Below are 21401 nucleotides of genomic sequence, written 5' to 3' on the forward strand. Positions count from 1 at the left end.
AGAGAGGTTAAGCAACTTGCCCACAGTCACCCAGTAGTCCAATAGCTGGGACAAGATCCTTGGTCTCTTTATTTCTGATTCCCATGCTATTTCTACTAGGCCTCACTGCCTAAAGAGACAAGTACCTGACAGTTACAAAATAAGAATAGATTAAAAATAACAAGTACTCATGGAGAAATAGTTTCATGACAAATAAGTAGATAAGCTCTGTAGCCAGTGAAATTCAAACCCCAAGCCAGAATTTTTGTTCTACCTTTCACCAGTGGCTTGAATGGAAGCAGCCTCCTGAACATTGTGCAAACAATCCCAAACAGAGCTTAATTTTACCTCTTTTCCACCTGCCCTGGAAAAATAGACCCTAATTTGAAGCTTCAAGGTGATCGTTTAAACCTTCTGAAAGTTCTCTGATAATGTTCCCACTTCCACTTGACTCAAATCCTACCCAGGCTCACTATTTGAATTTTTCTTTCCTAATGATAATTTATTCTTCTTATGTAATAACCCTCCTGTTTAGCAGCATTACAAGTGCTTTACAATGCTAAACCCTTCCCAAAGGGAGGAAGCGGGTTTTTTTTTCCTTTCAATTCAGCTCTCACTTTGCTACACCAAGTTGCATCTCAGTGTTCAGAAATGTCCTTTCTACAGAAAAGAGTGTCAGGATTTGAGCTTTTTCCAAAGCAAAGTTATAAAAATGATGTTTGCTTTCTGCAGCCCAGCCTAATGAGAAGCTGCATGATCTAGTGGAAAGAACACAGTCCTGGGAGTCAGAGCACCTGGGTTCTACCCCCAGCTACTCCTCTGGCCTGCTGTGTGACCTTGGGCAAGTCATTCAACTTCTCTGGACCTCAGTTTCCTCATCTGTAAAGAGGGAATGAAACTCTTCTTCTCCCTCTCCCTTAGACTGTGAGCCCAAAATGGAACAGGGACTGTATCCAATCTGATTGTGTCTATCCCAGCACTCAACACAGTGCTTGACAGTCGGCACTTGAGAGATACCACAATTATTATTATTGTCACATCCCTTCAGGAGAGAGCGGGGAAAGGGAATTTGGGGACAAATGAGCAGATTGTGACCTACCTGACAGTATTATCTCAGGGTTGCCAAACTCGATGCTTTATACTATTTTCTGGAGCAGAAATGAGCTTTATCTTCACTGCACATTTCCCGCAGAGATCGATTTTCTTTGCTTTCTTCAACTGCTTCAGGCACCCCCTCCCTGCCCCTGACCGTTTCTAGCACACTGGGCAAATCCACCCCATTCTACCTCCTCGCCAGCACCCCATGATTCTCTCTTCCATCAGGCTGAGGGCTTAGGCCAAGCACCTTTCCCTTCCTGCCATGAGATCCTCTGCAGCTGTCTCATCCAGTGAATCGAATCAGAGAGCTGCAGGGAGTTAAATGATTACCATTGTGGGGCTGATTGAAATCAGTGAGTAGCAACACTTGACTCTGTTTGGAGATGACAAGACTCTGAATATTTAGCCATCCAGTAATCTTCCCAGGGCCTAGGGGCATGATGGTCTGAGGTCTCCAGGATATGGTTTCAGCACTGGATGAATTAATAAGACATTTGGTAATGGAATCGGAGACAATCTGCCACTGCTCCAGAGGTTGCCCCCACTCATTTTATCTCTGTCTATGGCCATCACACCAGTAAACACATCCCACCTGGTTCTAGTCCCTGCCACTTTTCCTGATGTGTTACTTAGAGCAAATCACTTAACTTCTGTGGAACTAAGTTTCCTCATCTGTAAACTGGGGACAAAAATATCCACTCTTCCTCCCTCTTAGAATGTGATTCCTATGTGCGATAGGGAAAGTGACTGATCTGACTATCTTATATCTACCACAGTGCTCAGAACATTGTGCTTATTAAATACCTTCTACGTAATTATGATTATTGTGAGATCCTTTCCAGGGGCACTGGTGTGGCTGAAGAGACTGATACCCATCTGGCAATCCTTTCTACTGGGTAGAAAGAGCACAGGCCTGGAAGCCAAAGCACCTGGACTCCACTACTGACAGACCCCAGCTCCACTACTTCACCGGCTATGAGACCCTAGCTAAATCACAGTTTCCTCATCTGTAAAACAGGGATTAAATGCCTGTTCTGCTTCACCCTTAGACTGTGAGTCACACATGGCACAGGGACAGTGTCCAACATAATTTTCAATCTACCCCAGTGCTTAACACATTATAAATGCTTAACTAGTGCCACCATTCTTATTATTTATTGTTGGCAATCTAGTCTCTGCTACAAACTCAAGCTGTGGATTCAAACAAAACATCAAGATGTGAACTATCAGACTCTTGGAGAATAAAGAAACCTTTAAGGTGCACTTGCACGTAGTCTCAGCAGTCTGATTCCCTATAGGAATGGGGAATCCCAGCTCATACCTAGTGAACAGCAAACAGTGATTTTGCTGACACAGACCACCCACAAGACCAGGGATGAGGGAAGGAGACACCACCCACTTTGGTGTGATGGAAATGACAAGGAGATTAGATAACTTTTTTGAGTCCAACCCCACCACTTCCACCCCCATAAGCAGTTAAAAATGGCCTAGAAAATTCCCAAATCATCAAGAAAAGAATGGGTGGTGTCCAAGTACCGTGTCTTTCTGTCCTGGTGACAGAAACCAACTCACCTATGCAGCATGAAAGCAGAGAGCTCGGCCGACACGGCACCACTACAGCGGGTTTAGAACACTTGTTGGGAAGAGCCCTCAATTACACAAGGCTGTCAGTGGGCCCCAATGCCCCTGCTGATGATTCAAGACATCTTACCCCCAAGTAGTTCCACGGAGTAACTACAAGGGTGATGCTGACCATTTGTTCTGGGTCACAAGTTAAGAATGGAGCCCATCTTAAATTGCAGGCGTGGGGCTTTAGATTAGATACAGCCAAAGGTTGTTGGATGCTGGACTGGGTTGCTAAAGGAATGGGGGATTTCCTTCTCTGGAAACCTTGCAGAACACACAAGACAGCGACCATCTGTCTCAAATAGTACAATCCCATCTAAAGGCAGGAATATGAACTGGGTGACCTCTCCAATTTTTTTTTCTTCTAATCTTGGCTGCTAACAGCTTTTATGAATCCCTGGAGCATCTGCCCTCGTGCATAGGGAAAGTGATTTAGACTAGAAATAGTTCCCCTTACTTTTTCTTTAGAAAGTCCAAAGCTATTTTTTGTCCTCTTTCCCATTACCTCATCCCAGGCCTCAGCACTTATCAGATTGTACATGGCTGACCAGTTGTTTAATGTTGAGTTAAACTGAGCCATTACACCACGACAATGGAAATTTCGGGGGTGGGGGGGGGCTGTTGAAAAAAAACTCTAAGACGACAAGTGTGACAGCAATATTTTAAAGCCCACCAATGAGAGAAGGGGTAAATTACACACTCAAGACATGAAGAAAAGAACTAAGGCTATGAAGAGCTGCAAGGGGGTGAAATGCCGGGTCCCATGGGTCAGAGATGGACTCCCATCTAAAGGCAGGAATATGGGTCAGAGATGGACTCCTGACCCACTGAAAACAGATTCAAGCTGCTCTCCGCCAACCACCCTTCCCCCCTGCAGTTCCTAGATCAACCCCTCTAGCCACGGGTATGGGCAGTAACCTATGACCCAACAGCTACTTTGAGGCAGTGGCCAGGGGTAGGGACCAGCTGAAGTGAAAGCTGACTCCGAGGCAGTGACCAGGTGCCTCCTACCATCTCTTCACTATCAGTTAGATGGCAACCACTTACACAATGGGGTAGGTGTCCTAAGGCCAAAATGCCTGCTCAGGTAAGGTAAAGGCTGAGAATTTCCTGCTTTTTCTTTTTCCCTTTTGGTATTTGTTAGGCACTTACTACGTGCCAGGCACCATACTAAGTGCTAGGGTAGATACAGGGTAATCAGGATGGACACAGTCCATGTCCCATATGGGTCTCACAGTATTAATGCCTAATTTAAAGATGAAGTAACCGAGGCATATAGAAGTTAGGTGACTTGTCTAAGGCTACATAGACAAATGGTGGAGTCAGGATTAGAACCCAGGTCCTTCTGACTCCCAGGCCTGTGTTCCATCTAACTAGGCCATGCTGCTTCATTACATCTTTTTTAAAAAACTTTTTTGTAACCTCTGTCTTGGCATTTCTTTGAGTTTTTCTAAGAGGAAAGGAAACTAAATAATTATAATAATAATGATGATGATGATGGTATTTGTTAAGCGCTTGCTATGTGCAAAGCTCTGTTCTAAGTGCTGGGGGAATACAAGGTGATCAGGTTGTTCCACGTGGGGCTCACAGTCTTAATCCCCATTTTACAGATGAGGTAAGTGAGGCACAGAGAAGTTAAGTGACTTGACCAAAGTCACACAGCTGACAAGTGGCAGAGTTGGGATTAGAACTCATGACCTATGACTCCCAAGCCCGTGCTCTTTCCACTGAGCCACACTGCTTTTCACATCCACAGGTGTCCCCAGAGGTGCCAAATACACTCACACGCACCCAAAGCTCTGTAGACCCGATATTCCTCCTTTTCCCCAGATTTCCCCAAGAATAAGCTCTCTGAAGGTTGCACCTCTGCCAATGCAAATGGCCAGCCTCAATGCCCCTTCCTCTGCAATATTCCTGGAAATCCATCATCCACAAACCGAGTTTAAGCCACAAACCTAATTAGAGGGAGAGAGAAAGAGGGATGGGAGATGGAGGATAGAGCAAGCAAAGCAAGGCTGGGGCCGGGAGAAGGGCGGGAAGGAGAACTCTTGCAGGGGTTGCAGCATCTCTGAGCTGGCGGCTGGGCTGTGGTCATGCTTCAGAAATTTAATTCACCATAATGTTGTTTAGTCTAAAAAAATGAGGCAAGTGATGGAGTGCTTTGTTTAACTTTTGACAGATCCATTCGTCTGAAGTTTTGTTGGTAACGGCTGATGCACTGTACCTTCCTGTCTCCCAAAGATTTAATGATGTGGAACAAGAGACAGGCAGCCAAGGGGACCAGCCGAACCTCCAGCTCTCTCATTCCCCCTCCCTGGAAGGAGCCCAGTTCTCTCTCCCCAACTGCCCCACCTGCTCCCCAAGAAAGGTGCAGACACAGATAACTGAAAATTTGTTTTCAGTCTTTCAGGCTTAATGACTTGCTGACTCTTCCCCCCGCCCCCCACACCGCAAGAATAACATATCACTGAGCTAAAAATCACCCCGGCAGGGAGGGGAGTATTTTTACAAGATGCAAAAAATTTATAAATCAATCTATGTTATTTATTGAGCACCTACTATGTGCAGAGCACTGTCCTAAGTGCTTGGGAGAGTACAATACAACAAAATTAGCAGAGACATCCCCTGCCCATACTGAGCTTACAATATAGAGAATTATTTTGGTCTTTCTCTTAGAGGACAATGCTTATCTGTCTTGCTTCCATAGTATGTACACCCCTAAGCTGGGAACAGTGTCCTGCACTCAGTAGGTGCTCAATAAATACCATCAATGAGGAAAAAAATTTAAATGAGAAGTCTAAAATTAGGGCTCAAAGGTGGCAGCTCACAAAACCTCCCAGAGTTAATTCCTGCCAATCCTCATTACCATTCCCAAACCCACCAACTCCCTTCTGACCTCTGGAAAACTCTACACCCCCCCTCTGCCCGGAGCCTGGAAAAGGAGGCCAATTTTTGAATTGATTTTCATGAAATTCTCAGCAGAGTTTCTCTCTGGAGTGGTACATACTCCAGCTAGAGGCCAAGTACAAGGACAAGCAATTCAATGAAAAAAGCCAGGGACAAAAGCCACTTCAGCAGACCCACAGTGCCAATATGGTTCCAGTTTCTTCCCCTGACCTTGATAAGGGGCAGGGACATTCCTGTACTTTCCCTTCCATGAATTCAATTTCCAAAAAAATCACCATTGTCAAGATGTTTCCCATCACTGACTGATCTCCAATATCCCTCCCTGTAAGTATCCTCGCAATTCAGGTTATCTGAATGCTGGGAAGGCAAGAGATACCAACTCTTTCTACTTCTTAAACAAGCAAGGAGTCCCACCCAGTAAAATTCCTGGTGGCAAGTGAGCTCAAAAAAAGTGGGAAGTGAAAGAGGGTGATGTTGGGTAGCCTGGAACAGACCAGATTGGTTACTGGAGACACAAAGAGACTCATATGATTACTGAATACATGTAAAGCCTCTTTCCAGGGAGCTTCAGATCTAATCAACTCTAAACAGCAATGATTTCTCCTTTTCTGACAATACTACAGTTAAAATTAAATAAGGAAAACAATTCTGTGGAGAGTTTCCATAGAAAGGAGTCATTGCTAAAGAAGAGATGTGGTTGCAATAGTAAATGAAGTACAAAAGTTTTACTGAATGGAGAACAATTCAAATCCCATGTCATCATGTGGTTTTACTCAGCTACATTCTTTTTCAACAGTCACTTTTAAGTCCTGATTGAGCACCAGTTGGGGAGAGAACATTATATTTTATTAGAAACTAAGAGGGTTATCAGAAGAAAAAAGGAGACAAGAACACTTGGACCTTTATCAATCCCGTGGCAGAGCTTTCAGAGCTGTAAAGCTAATCAGGCAGTCTACTGGAAGAAGAACAAGCTCTTGTTTGTATTAACCTGAACCGTAAAACACAGCATATGGCCAGAAACGCTTACTAGCACATCCTTGAAAATGAACATCAAATTCCACTATCCTGGCAAACTGGAATCAGATGATACCGAAATACACAGTACACCAGACAAAAAAATCAAGACAGCTTAACTTGCAGGGAGTTGTGGCATCAACCTGACATAAGGATCCAGATCAAACTACACGTCAACATAGCAGAGTCAGTTACCTAAGCCGCTTTGAATTCGATTCCTCAGTTCCACAGAGTTGGGACTCAGCTCAATTTGCATCATTTACAAATCTGAAGAAAGTGTTCTGAATTCAGACCATGGAGACCTGCAACCCAGAAGAGAAGATGTCCAGAACAACCTCCATCAAGACTTACCTTCAGCCCCTGCTCTGGCCTGGTACAGAGTGAAGCCTTCTCAGCCCTCAAGTCCTGGGAAGGCTGGGCTGTGGCTGCAGATGTGATTGTGTGTGACTGTTGGACTCAACCTCAAGGTGTCTGAAACCCTGCTGCTCAAGCCACAATGCCCAATTGTTGTGATTCTATTTATCATTCTCCTTGTCTTACACATTCTTGGGTTTTTACTGTTTTTCTTTCCTTACACGTCTGTCACCATTCCACTCCCCATCCTCATTCTTGGATTGTGAACTGGGGGCCAGGGTCAGTGTTTTCTTCTCCACCATGGCTTGGTTACCTCATCTGTGAAATGAGGATGAAGACTGTGATCCCCAAGTGGAATATGGATTATGTCCAACCTGATTACCTTTTATCTACCCCAGCTCTTAAAACAGTGCCTGGCACACAGTAAGTGCTTAACAAATACCATTAATGATGTGTATATAGCTAAAATTCTACTTATCTATACTGATGGTTTTGACACCTGTCTACTTGTTTTGTTTTCTGTCTCCCCCTTCTAGACTGTGAGCCCATTGTTGGTTAGGGGCCATCTCTATATGCTGCTGATTTGTACTTTCCAAGTGCTTAGTACAGTGCTTTGCACACAGTAAGCACTCAATAAATACGATTCAATGGATGAATGAATGAATGAATGAATGAATGAATGGATGAAAGAAACCCAACATTTTTTTTTCTTTTTTCCCAGTACTCAGTACAGCATTTTGCACTCAGTAGTGCTTAATTATAGTAATAAAATTACTAATAAAAGAAAGTACCCTCCAGATACTCTCTAAATTACTAGTAATACCAACAATAATAATTCTGATAGTTGTTAAAAACTTAGTTTGTGTCAAGCACTATGCTAAGTGCTGGGGTAGATGCAAGATAATCATGGGGCTCACAGTCAAAGTAGGAGGGAAAACAAGTATTGAATCCCCATTTTGCAGATAAGGGAACTGAGGCACAGAGAAGTTAAGTGACTTGCTCAAGGTTGCACAGCAGGCAAATGGCGGAACCAGGATTAGAACCCTCTGACTCCCAGGGCCATGCTCTTTCTATTAGGCCACATTGCTTTTCTGCATGATTACCCTTTGGACCTAATCCTTGATAGAGCCGTTCTTCCACCTAATACAGTGTGGTCAAGACCAAACGTCCCCAGCTTGTCGGCAAGACTGCCCTGTGGGAAAGAATCAAAAGCCTCTGTGGAGGAAACAGACTGTTCCTCTGGCTTCTCCTTAGCGATTTTCATAGTAAGGGATTGAATTTCTCTGGGAAGTTTTGCTCTTCAGAAAGCCGTTCTGGTTACTTCCTGATAACATATGCTTTTCTAAATGATTGCAAAAGAATCTTTAGTAGGAAAGACCATTGTAACAGTAACTAGATATAATGGCAAGTGTAGCAACTGATAATTTTCAAATAAACTCTAAAGGCTAGGCCAAATGTCAAACTGGGATGTCTGGGGCCTCTGTTCTGGCGGTTGCTGTTCTGGTGGAAAACTAATGTAAAGGTCAAAACTTGCAAACTTAAAATTTTCACCCAATTAAATTGTCTGGGGAAGACCAAAGTGCCCAACCTCATCTCACTTTCATTTTTACCTTCCTAAATGACAAACTTCTGATTTGGAGAAATAAAAATTCACTGCTTCCTTCTGCCAAAAATACCCCACAAATAAGTTGTGAAATATCCTCACTCTCTTAAAGATTAACTGTTGGTGCTCAGAATAAATTGCTTCCTAAAGTCAGGCACCCAGAGGGGTTGGAAAAAAAATTGGTTCCTTAAAGCCATTTCTCCAACTCTACCAAGCATTTAATACAGTGCTATGCACACAGTAAACACAATTATAGAAAATAATAATAATAATGGCATTTATTAAGCACTTACTATGTGCAAAGCACTGTTCTAAGAGCTGGGGATGCTACAAGATTATCAGGTTGTCCCTCATGGGGCTCACAGTCTTAATGCCCATTTTACAGGTGAGGTAAATGAGGCCCAGAGAAGTTAAGGGACTTGCCGAAAGTCACACAGATGACAATTGGCGGAGCTGGGATTTGAACCCATGACCTCCGAATCCAAAGCCCGGGCTCTTTCCTACTGAGCCACGCTGCTTGTGCAACATGGCCTGAGGAAAGAGCACAACCTGGGAGTAAGAGGAACTGGGTTCTAATTCTGGCTCTTCCACTTACCTGCTGTGTGACCTTGAACAAGTCCCTTAACTTCTCTGAGCTTTAATTTCCTCATCTGTAAAACGGGGAGTCAATTCTACTCCCTCTAACCTAGAAGAGTGACCCATGCAGGAAAATCTGATAACCTTGTATCTACCTCCATTGCTTAGAACAGTGCTTGGCAAATATTTAGCGCTTAAACAAATATCATTAAAAAATAAAGATAATTGATTGTTCCAACTTAGAGACCTACAGTGTACCGACCCCCACCCCCACCCACCAAGCCCCAGAAAATTCAGAAAACATTAGATATTACGTTCTGTCTCCAACCACAATCAGGACGAAAACAGGAGCAAATGAGAATATGCTCTTGACCCCTGAAGTGGTGGATTCGGTGATGTTCTGACCTGTTCTCATACAATACACGCTGTTCCAGTTTGGTTTTGGAGTAAACATGATGTTTTTTTCATGGAAGAAAATATATCTACACCATCAATGGCTCAATTTCAAGCTCCTGGAGAATGAAGATACCTACAGTGAGCTTCCTGGAGAGAGGCTTGGAGGGCAAACTCTACTGTCTCTTCTGAGATAGTGATCTTGCTAAGACAGGGTTGTTAGAAGACTTGTCCATCTAACACCTCCAGTACTAATAAATGGTCCAGATTTCTGGATGGGTGCAAGCCACATGTTGGGAGAAAAGCTTAGGGTAATTGACTTTCATGTTCTCACGGAGAAAGAACAAACACTTGGATTGCACAATTTATGGGATTCATTTGAAACTCTCTATATTAAACTAGTGTGAGGCAGGACACTGAAAAACATGACATTGGATAACATACACCTCTGCTCTGGGTTAGCTAAGACATCAACCATGCTAGACAGAGGGATCAAAATTCATCTTTATAGGAATCAGAGGCCTATTAGTCTGAGAAGTATTAAGTTGTTCCAAGTTGAAAATATGAAAGGAGAAATACAAGTAATTGTCTCAGGTCTTTATAACTAATCTGAAAACTTGTGGCAAATTAATGCCTAGTGAGATGAAACAAATGATGAGGTGGGAGGAAGATGGTGGATTTCTTGTGGCTAGTTGGCAGGAACCCCATTCTGGATACTCCCACACCTCTACTAGGGAACTGAATTTTCCAAGTGAGTTTGTACTTTTGACCTCAGGTTTGTGTCCTTGAACTCCAGCACACAAATGTGGGCCCAGACCCCTCTCTATATATAACCTTTCTAAAAATGGACTCTCACCCACCAGTTGTTTGGGTTTTTTTTATCATATTTGTCAAGCACTTACTATGTGTCAAGCTGGGGTAAATAGAAATTAATCAGGCCAGATATATGCTAGTCAGTCTGCAGAAGGATCCTGGGAGACGGACTCTTCCCTGATTCATCAAAGCACTTGAAAACCAATAGTCTTGGTCTCAACACTCCCATTGTGGCAGACCAGGTCATTTGTGATTGAACGGCTTTTCTTTTTGAAATTTAAGGTCAAGGTTTAAAAAGAGGAAAGTAGAGGATCTTCTTCAAATCTATACAAATGCAAAGGTCAATCTCATGGCTCCAATCAATCAAATCATATTTTTCGAGTGTTTGTGTGCAGAACACTATACTAAGTGCTTGGCAAAGTACAATATAACTGAGTTGATACACATTCCCTTCCCACAAGGGGCTTACAGTCCAGAGGGGGATCCATAGGGAAAAGAATCTCTTTATGCAGTCTTTTGATATGCCTCTTTCACTTAAACTTTCAATGTATTTAATTACCCACCCTAAATGGAGATTACAATTTTTTTGACCGAACTTCAAATTGTCTCATTTTATGATATGGGATCACATCCATAAAACCTTATTGAGCTAAACCCAACAGAATCCAACAGGGTACAAAATAATAGTAGTAGTGAGGCTAGAAAAGTTCCAGAGCTTAATATGGCATTAGCATTCTGGTTCAAATGGAAATTATTAGCAGAGGGGTCCTAGAGGGAAAGAGGGTCTCTCTTTTTCCAATTGGCTGCCAATCCCAACCTTTGGCAGAGAATGAAGAGGTTATTTGAATTTGTATAGTTCCTTCAATCTGATAATGATAAAACCCAAGGGATGGGGATAAACAGGAAAGAAACAACAGAATGCAGTACAATGACAGGTCAGTTTTCTACATGTAAAAATCCTCGGAATTCTTAATATGTTTGATCTTTTCAAAAGGGGCAATGCCACACTGGTAGCATTCTACACAGATCATCTACATTTGACAGCTAATCCTTTATTTCGATTGGTTTGTTTTCCTTTACTTTTCTGACAGCTCTGTGACTTTCAGGCTGAATCAAATTAGCTGCTGTGACATTCAAGGTCTTTACAAGAGTCTTTCTGAACCTGAGGAAATGTCAATCAGCTGCATATAAATGACCCATATTTTAAAAATGAATTATTCATTTGCAGACTTTACCCATTTTGGACAACAGGATACCCTGTCTACATTTTGAAAACATTGGGATTCATTAACAGGAAGATTGAATGAATGCATTTCAGTGCCATCTGGTGTCATATTGAAGAAGGCAAAGAGTTCCAAACCACCCATGCAAGAACAAGAAGGACAAAAAATCCTTCCCCAGTCTCCCCCAAATACCCTCTGAGAGTTCTCACCTTTGGGAAACCCCTTTGGTCCACAACATCCATTCACCATCAGAAACATATCATTGCTGCACTTATCCATTTCCTTCTTCTCAAATGACAAATGGCAATATCTTCTCCAGGCAAATGACAAAGACTTATTTAGTAGAGTTGGAGAGGGTGATTCTGGCAAATAGGGCCAGAGCCAATGCCAATTGGCTTTATTTAGCCATAATTTATGCAATATTGAAGCAGAGAAGTAGCATGACCTAGTGGATATAGCACAGTCCTGTGAGTCAGAAGGACCTTGATTGTGTCACTTGTGGTACCTGTTCAGTGTTTACTATATGTCAGGCACTGTACTAAGCCCTCGGGGAAGATCCGAGGTAATTTGGTTGGATGCAGTCCATGTCTCACACCGGGCTCATGGTCTTAATCCCCATGTTACAGAGGAGGTAACTGAGCCTCAGAGAAGTGAAACAACTTGCCCAAGTTCACACAGCAGACAAGTGGTGGAGCCAAGATTAGAACCCAGGTCCTTCAGGCCCATGCTCTATCCACTAAGCCACACTGTTCTGCTGTGTGATCTTTGGGCATGTCATTTTACTTCTCTGTGCCTAAATTACCTCATCTCTAAAATGGGGATTAAGACTGTGAGCCCCATATGGGGCAAGGACTGTGCACAATCTAATTTGCTTGTATCCACTCCAGCGCTTAGTACAGTGCCTAACAGATAGTAAGTGTTTAACAAGTATTACAATTATTGGTTCTTGTGCAGAACTAAGACTAACTGGGGTTTTCAACCTGGGTCAGTGCAGCTGCTCTTCCTTCCTAGACAGATATACTGAAAAAACTTTCTGTAAACTGAGGGCCCAGATTGTCTTTCTGTGTGACTCTGGTGAAAATTTTCAGGACCTGAAAATCTCCTTGTAAGGTCATTAAGTGATCAATCACCCTAGCAGAATAGTCTAGCCAATGAAATAATTGATGCATGAATGAATGATTTCTTACTCTTCAGGGAGGTCACACTTGAAATTCATTCTGTGTTTTTCCACCAAAATTGCTAGGAGTCCCCTCCCCTAATCAAACTCTAGAGCAAGTGTCTCTTTAGGAGAGTTTGGAATAGGAATTATTCTCACCAGGAACATCCCTCTGGCTTCATAAAAAGATTAAAAATCACCTCATGCCCATAATGATAATAAAGAATATGCCTTTAATAGTTCCTTTATATACAGCTTAAGTGGGCATCAACTCTTTTTTTTTGTTCAGTGCATTACAGCATTAAAGAAAAGAAATACCAGTTGTGAATGCACAGAGTCAAATGTTAATTACAAATGGTGATAAATTTTGGTGTTCTGAACACTATTAAAATTCAGTTTTATGAAACATATTTTCATAACCAATCTTATATGAGCAGGCTATAATGTATGAGTCCATTATGCAATCTGCATTTTTTCAATCGAATTGTATACAACTGGATTAACAAAAGAATAAAATTTATTATTCTCAAAACTAAAGTGGTTATCATTAAGCTTACAAGAAAGTACAGCATAGAACAGATGAACTGAAAAACTAGTTTCAAAAATAATAAACCTTACTCAACAGTTTTGAAAATTATATTATAAAAAAGAAAATTGGCACAGTTTAACCACCTAATTTCTAAGTGCACTTTATAATGCTCCTTGCAAGCTGCCACTTTTCCCCAAATAATGACAAAAAGTTTCATTACAGTGTCACTTTTCATGGTGACAGGCTTTATTGCATTGCCAAGAGTGATTTTTAAGAAAAACCCCTATGAAGGTTTCCAAAACCCTATTTATTCCCTATCATCATCAAAAATAGCAACAATGGGACTTTTACAACTGTCTCTGGTGTACCCACAAGTCTAGTTAAAAAAAATAGAAGTCAACGAAAAATGATTTTTCTCTCTCTCTCAAAAATAAGGTCAGGAAACAATCAGCGGTCTATTCCAAGAAGTCATCAGAAATGCAGGGAGGCGGGGCAGGAAAACCTCAACTGGTTCTCTGCGAGCCTTGACCCTACTTTGCTCAACTCTAAAGGGTTCAGATGGGACTGAGTCATTGATTCCCAAACCTGCTTTCGTCTTCTCTCTTCCCACCCCGTTATTGCTAAGCCGGAGAGTTCCCATGGAAATCAATCAGTACCATTCACAGAGGATAGAACTGGGAGGCAGCTTCTGAGGACTGGATCTCCACCTGAGCCATTTTGAACTGGGTGCACTGCAGCCACTTGCGGAGGGCAGAGGAGCTGTTGTTCACCGGTCCCGAGCCCTGCACCATCCGCAGGCTGTGGTGGTTGACGTTGTTCTGAATGGCCTGGAGGCGCAGTTGGAGGCCGGCCGAGAGATGCTATTAAAAACCAGAGAAAGACTCAGTTCCTTTCTTCCTCTGATTCCCAAAGTCCAAGCCCTGGCTTTTCGTCCAGGGAAAGCACCTGCCCACTAGAGTGGCAGTGTGGCTTCCAGACCACCTCCACCAGGGCAGTGGCTTCACAAAAGTAAGCCACACTCAGACCTTAGGCAGCCCATCTACCTGGGAGCAGATGGAGGCATCAAGAAGCCCTGAGCACCCTCCTCTCACCACCACTGCCCATTCCTCAAGCTGGTGAGCTCGGGAGCACTGTCCCGTCACTTCCCCGTGCCATAAAGCAGCCCAACCAGGCAGTATCAAAGAGAGAAGCAGCGTGACTTAGTGGAAAGAGCACGGGCTTGGGAGTCATAGGTCGTTGGTTCTAATCCCGGCTCCACCACTTGTCAGCTGTGCGACTTTGGGCAAGTCGCTTAACTTCTCTGTGCCTCAGTTACCTCATCTGTAAAATGGGGATTAAGACTGTGAGCCCCATGTATCTTGTATCTACCCCAGTGCATAGAACTGTGCTCAGCACACAGTATGCACTTAACAAATACCACCATCACCCACAGGGAGGCTTGGGGAAATGGCAGGGGGTTGCGGTAGGTGGAGATGAAAGAGCTAAAAAGGGGTTTAAGACACCCTTCTGAAGCTTTACAACAGCTACACACAACACATCCCACTTCAGCTTCCCCTTCTAGGAGAGGAAGGGGAAGAATTAGGCTAAATAATTAGAACATTAGAGCATTGTCATCACTGACCACGACTGATAACTTCATTATTCTAAGTGTTAATTTACCACAAGGCAATTATTTTCAACCTAGGGTACGACTATCATTTGTGGTGCTTACAGAACACCGAATAGTACTTGGCCTTCTTTACTGAGGATGGAGGAATGTTGTGCACTCCTTCAAGTGTTTGCCCTAGGTGAAGGATAGATCTACTGCTACTACTAGAGTAGAAAGGGGAGAATCTAGGAAATTCGCAAAGGTCTTTCAAATAAGGGACATGAACCAAATGAGAAAGGCAAAGGGAAAGCTTACCTTTAGATTTGACTGAATCATTGGCAACCACATAGGTATTAGCTGTGTGAAGAAATATAGAAATTTAGTAATTATGCTACATTTGGCCACGTGTCAGCAATAGTGAAGTAGCGCTGGGCATGTCTAATTCCTTCAACTGTATTCAAAGATGCCGGCACCTGCTGAGGACTTAATCATAATTGCAGAAATGCTTTTTAAGCCTAGCACCTGCTGGGCCTGTGGCAATTGGAAGTTAATAAATCCCCAGTGATTACCTGTAACCTATTCCATCTGGGAAATTACTGATCATTTTTTGAAAGCTACCATGTGGGGTGAGTTAAGTGTAAAAGCTTTAATTAAATACAAGGAAGCCAGGCACTTTTTTCATTATATAGAATTTCCTAGGTGTTCTCTTTCTCTCCAGTATGCAGTACACACTCCAGTAAGCAAGGCAGGCACAGAAAAGCCTAATAATAATTGAGGTATTTGTTAACTACTTACTATGTGCCCAGCACTGTACTAAGCGCAGTGGTGGATACAAGCAAATCAGGTCAGACAGAGTCACTGGCCTACATGGGGCTCACAGCCTTAATTCCCACTGTACAGATGAAGGAACTGAGGCACAGAGAAGTGAAGTGACTTGCCCAAGGTCACACGTCAGACAAGTGGCGGAGTTGGAATTAGAACCCAGGTCCTTCCGACTTCCAGGCCTGCACTCTATCCACTAAGTCATGCTGCTTCTCCTAGTGATATAACATCTCAGTATAATAGAAATAATATTTGTGCTATCGGTTAAGTGCTTGCTAACTGCCAAGCACTGTACTATGCACTGGAATAGATACAAAACAAGTTGGTAAGACACAGGCCCTGTCCCTCACGGAGCTTGCCATCGGCCAATCAATCAGTTGTATTTATTGAGGACTTACTGTGTGCAGAGCACTGTACTAAAGTCTTCGTAATCGAAGATGAGGCTACTGGTGTGGAGGTCCCATCCAAGCATGCAAATGTGGCTGAAAAGACTGATGTGAGAGGGTGTATCAATAATAAGAATAATAATCGTGGTCTTTGTTAAGCACTTACTATGTGCCAAGCACTGTACTACATGCTGGGGTAGATACGAGATACAAGACAATCAGGTCGGACACAGTCCCTGTCCCACATGGGGCTCCCACTCTCATGGGGAGTGAGAAGGTGAATTATTGTTGTAGTGAGTGCCCGATTAAAGATCTCCAGGTAGGTGAGGTAGGTGTAGGTGGCATGGGACAGCCACCGGGTCCCAACGCTCAGGGACTGTACATGACAAGTTGAACTACAGTGAGAGAGATCTGTTAGCATGGAAATAGTCTCCATTTTTTTTAAAGGCATTTGTTAAGCACTTACTATGTGGCTGGTACTATAACTAAGCACTGGGGTAGATACAAAATAATCACATTGGAAAGACTCCCCCAGTGTCCCACAGGGGGGCTCGCAGTCTTAATTCCCCTTTTATAGACAAGGTAACTGAGGTACAAAGAAGTTAAATGACTCACCCAAAGTCACATAACAGCCCAGTGGTGGAGCCGAATTAGAACCCAGCTCCATCTGACTCTCAGGCCCGCGTAGGCCATGCTGTTTCCCTATTCTTTCCCATGCATCTAACTAGTGATCTCATTATTCTAAAATGAACTTTTAAGTGACATCCAGGTTTGTAATTTCCCAATTACAGCCTGAGGACTGTAGGCTAAACTTAATTATTAATGACAGCATTATATAATCCACCATCATTCATTCAATCATATTTATTGAGTGCTTACTGTGTGCAGAGCACTGTACTAAGCACTTGGGAAGTACAAATTGGCAACATATAGAGACGGTCCCTCCCCAACAGCGGGCTCACAGTTTAGAAGGGGGAGACAGACACAATTTGGTTTATTCGTTTCAGTTTCTTTTTTCTAGTGGCTCACACCAAGCTGTCAGTAAGGATTATATGTAATTTGGGGGATTTGGAATGACATAATAGAGTAGGTTGGGTGGATTTTTTTTCCCAGAACAAAATCTAGAAAACTTTCAAGAAAAGAAAGGCAGGTTATTTTTACCTCAAAAACAAAATTAAAGCCTTTCTATTACTGCTGTTCTCTGCTCCTGGACCCTGTTTTATAAGTTGGAGAAAAATTTTTGACTAATAAAATTAGTTTAATTTAATTTCCCACAGTAAAGTCAGTTGGGACAGACAATTTTCAGTCTTCTAGCTGCAATCGTTGGCTGCCTGCATGAACAAGCTGGCTTTTAGAAAAGAAATTTCCAAAGAAAATTCCAAGCCATTTAGTTGAATCCCCAGTGAACTTTAGTGGAGCCTGAGCCTTGGAAGCCCTTAGAATATACAAAGCAACATGATTTTCTTCCCACCTGCCCCTGACAGGGTCAAATCCTGTTGGCACAGGAAAAGGGCCAGCATAAGGAGAAGTGGCATTACACCTGTAACAATGGACAGAACATTAGGAAGGTTGTGATTTTTGGGTAGGGGATGACCCTGATTAAGGACTACCAGACCTAAGGGCATGGGCATCACAAAGGGGAAGATGAAAAGGGTGGGGAAATGAGGAGTTAGTCAGGGAAGACCTCTTGGAGATGCGATTTAAGGAGGCCTTTGAAAACAGGAGAAGAGTGGTGGACTGTCAGATATGAAGTGGGAGGGAGTTCCCAGTGAGAGAGGAGAGATAAAGGTGCAGAGAGAGGGTTGGCATTAGGGGAGCCAGGCCTACAGGCTGGGTTGCAGCAGGAGATCAAAGAGGTGGGGGGGGGGGGGGGGGCGGTAGGGAGAGAGGGGGGGCAGGAGGGTGGGAGAGAGGGAGGGAGGGAGGGCGGGAGAGAGGAGAGAGAAAGAGAGAGGAGAGAGGAGAGAGGAGAGAGAGAGAGAGAGAGAGAGAGAGAGAGAGTACATCAAGTGAGAGAAGAGCAGATTGAGTGCCTCAAAGCCAATGGTAAGGAGTTTCTGTTTGTGGGGATGGATGGGCAACCATTAGATGTGTTATTAGGGATGGTGAGCTATGTACAGAACTTTTTTAGGAAAAATGATATAGGGACTTGAGTGAAGTAGGCACGAGAATGGAGAGAAACTGCAAGGCAAGAGGTCAGCAAGAAGAGCACCCCAAACAGTAGAGCTCTTATTTCATATTCTCCTTTTTAATTGGTTCACCAGGTCTTTGTAAGTGGGCCAGGGGATCAGTCTAAATAATTCAATCCTTTTCCCTAGCGCCCAGTGTAGTGTTTGGCACCATGACAGCATTCAATAATAATCAGTCAAGCAGACAAAAGAGCCATTAAGGAGACATTAGAAACATTAATTAAATGTTGGCTTGAGTTCAGGAACATCGGTGCCCTCCACCAACCCACGCCTTGTCTGTACCAGACATCTCTGGCACCATAGGAAATTCCCTTTTCTACCTGTAGAAGCAATAAGGCCTAGTGGATAGACCATAGGCCTGAAAGTCAGAAGGATCTGAGTTCTACTCCCGGCTCTGACACTTGCCTGCTGTGTAACCTGGGACAAGTCATTTAACTTCTCTGTGCCTCAGTTACCTCATCTGTAAAATGGGGAGTAAGACCGTGAGCCCCATGTGAGATATGATTAACTTGTATCTACACCAGCGCTTAGTACAGTGCCCAGCAATAAGAAGTGCTTAGCAAATACCATTAAAAAAATAGCCAAGGTGGTTTGTAACTAAGGACTCTTAGCTTGGAGCTCTGAGAATCATAGAACTCCTCCTTCCAAGACCTGTTCATTTGCTTACTCTACCATTATTGTTTTAGGTTTTCTGATTTTGTTAATTACTGTTGTTCATGATTCATTCTTACTTTTTGTTCTGTGCTGGCAAGTCACATAACTTCTCTGTGCTTGAATTTCCTCACTGTAAAATGGGAATCAAATTAAATAGCTGTTCTTCCTCCCACTTAGGCTGTGAGTCCCTTATGGGACAGTCTCATATCACTTTCTGTTTTTTTTAGGTGCAATAGGACATATTACCAAAAAATTCCCCTCTAGTCTGCAAGCTCCTTATGGGCATGGATTGTGTCTATCAACTCTATTGTACTGTACTCTCCCAAGTGCCAGGGCAGTGTTCTGCACACAGTAAGGGCTCAATAAATATCACTAATTGATTGATTACCTTGCATCAACCTTATGCTTAGCCTAATAGTACACAGCAAATGCTTAATAAATGTTAACTAGAGAGACATGCCATTAGTCCCACCTTGAAAGCACTCTTGTAACCCTGTTTGACAGATAATATTTCAGGCTCCTCTACCCTCTGCCTGATCTCCCACCATGATGCTGGCCTGAGAGGCTTCATTGAAGCTTTCCTAGCTCAGGCATGCTGACAGCAAGGGAGGGGATGATTTGACAGCCTTCTAGTCACCTATCAAGGGGCATTCCAATATCAAATTGCCCCATCTTATGACCTCAGCCTATCACTCTTCCAGCCTTTCCGGGCTGAACTGTGGCAAAAAGTTCCCTTAGCTGGCCAGATTATCTAATGCTTAGTGCCTTTAAATCCCTGGTGTATTCCATGACTTTCCATGGATTCCATGACTTTGTTTCAATCCTCCGCCAAATGTGCTTGCTGAGGACACAATCATAATGCATTCATCACTAGCCACCAGAACGATATTTCTCAGAGAGGAGATTATTCTGTGGTCCTTTGATAACACCAATTTCTGATTTTTGCAATTGCAGCACTATTTTAGAAACTCTGCTGGTTGCCATTTCGTTGGAGAATCCGAGTTGGGGAATACAATGGCAAGATGTCTCGAATGCTAATCAACTCCAATCCCTCTGCCTAGAGTACAGTCGATGAATGAAATTCTCTTTGGGCTTTTAACTCTTCACATTTCTAGTCAGATTAGGGATATGGTTTTCCATTGCCAAGCATTTTTAAGAATATGGATGCATTGAAATCCTTTATGTTAAATTGCCACAAGAACCATGTGATTTTCCTACCTTGACAAAAATGGTTGAATTGCATTCTTGCAGTGCCTCCATTAAACTAATCACGTGAAGACACACCATTTCTACCATCTGAAACAAGAAACGTAAAAAACAAATTCTACTTCCAGGGCTGGGAAAACATCACAAATTATTGTTTGATTGCCAAGAGCCCCTTAAGACATTTGCACTACCTATGTTTGATGACAATTGGGAATATTTGCATTTACTTTTAATACTTTAGAATTTCAGATTAAAAACCAAATGAAGATGCTTAGGAGGCTGTTTTTAATAAATCAAAACTTCCTCCTCAAATGAAGTTGTATCTGTACTTCTCTAGATAAATGTTTCTATGTTTGAGCTCATGAGATTGAAACCTAATTCTCCTCCTCTCATCCTGGGTAGCTCTCAATAGTCGTTCAATCAAAAATGGTTGCTTGTATTTGTTGGTTGTTTTAAAACAACTCTCACTAGAATGGCACACTATTTTGAGTCAATAAACTCAAGTCTAATCATGCTAAGAATTTCCTGTCTTTATATAGAGTAACGCTAGTGAACTCAGCAGCTGTCAAGATTGTTTATGCACCCAAACAGATTTTTGTAACAGATATAATTTTGTCTGGGATTTTATATCTAAAGATAGCTTTTGGCAAGAGCCAGAATGTACTTTGCTTTTCTCTACAGTTTCGGGCCAAGGGAAACCTACATTAGCTTTTGATAATGGGATCAGTATTGTCTTGTTCTTTCAGATCTCTCATTCCCCCAAAACTATGCCATAGCTGATGGTGACCCTCTTAAAAATGACACAAGTAGCAAATACAACCATAAAGGCTTTAGCCCAGGACACCATTATCCTTTCAGGCTGAATGGCTTTGGACCTAGTCCATGCCCTTCAAGTGAATAAAGCAGCCATGCCAGACAGAGCTAAGCTCTCCTAGAGTGAAGAGCAAGACCCTAAGGTGCTATGAGAGAGCATCCCACCAGGAGAGTTAATCAAAGAATTCAGATGCAAATGAAGTAGCTCAACAGAGAATCCGAGGCAAGTTCTTTCCAGCCTCAGCCTCAACGGCGAGCTGCCCCCTGACCACAAACAAACAAACCTGATCTTCTAGAATTCTGTTTCACAAACCCATAACCTTAATGTTATCCCTGACTCCTTTCTCTCATTCAACCCACATATTCAATCCATCATTAAATCCTGCCGGTTCAACCTTCACATCACTAAAATCTGCCCTTTCCTCTCCAAACTGCCACCACGTTAATCCAATCACTTATCCTACCCTGCCTT

At 42.8% G+C, this 21401-nt stretch overlaps 1 protein-coding gene across 1 annotated transcript in view; it reads right to left on the minus strand.

Moving 5' to 3' along the window:
• Positions 1–12976: 12976 nt before the first annotated feature.
• Positions 12977–21401, minus strand: part of UNC79 (unc-79 homolog, NALCN channel complex subunit) — a 172979-nt gene continuing 164554 nt past the window's right edge. Inside the window, exons 50-52 of the mRNA XM_038749857.1 lie at positions 20129–20206; positions 15175–15216; positions 12977–14131 (exon numbers count right to left, since the gene is read on the minus strand). Coding sequence (XP_038605785.1) covers positions 13931–14131; positions 15175–15216; positions 20129–20206 — 321 coding nt within the window. The 3' untranslated portion in view covers positions 12977–13930. The remainder of the gene's footprint in view (positions 14132–15174; positions 15217–20128; positions 20207–21401) is intronic.

The sequence above is a fragment of the Tachyglossus aculeatus genome, chromosome 1 (assembly GCF_015852505.1).
Source record: "Tachyglossus aculeatus isolate mTacAcu1 chromosome 1, mTacAcu1.pri, whole genome shotgun sequence".
Taxonomy (NCBI): Eukaryota; Metazoa; Chordata; class Mammalia; order Monotremata; family Tachyglossidae; genus Tachyglossus; species Tachyglossus aculeatus.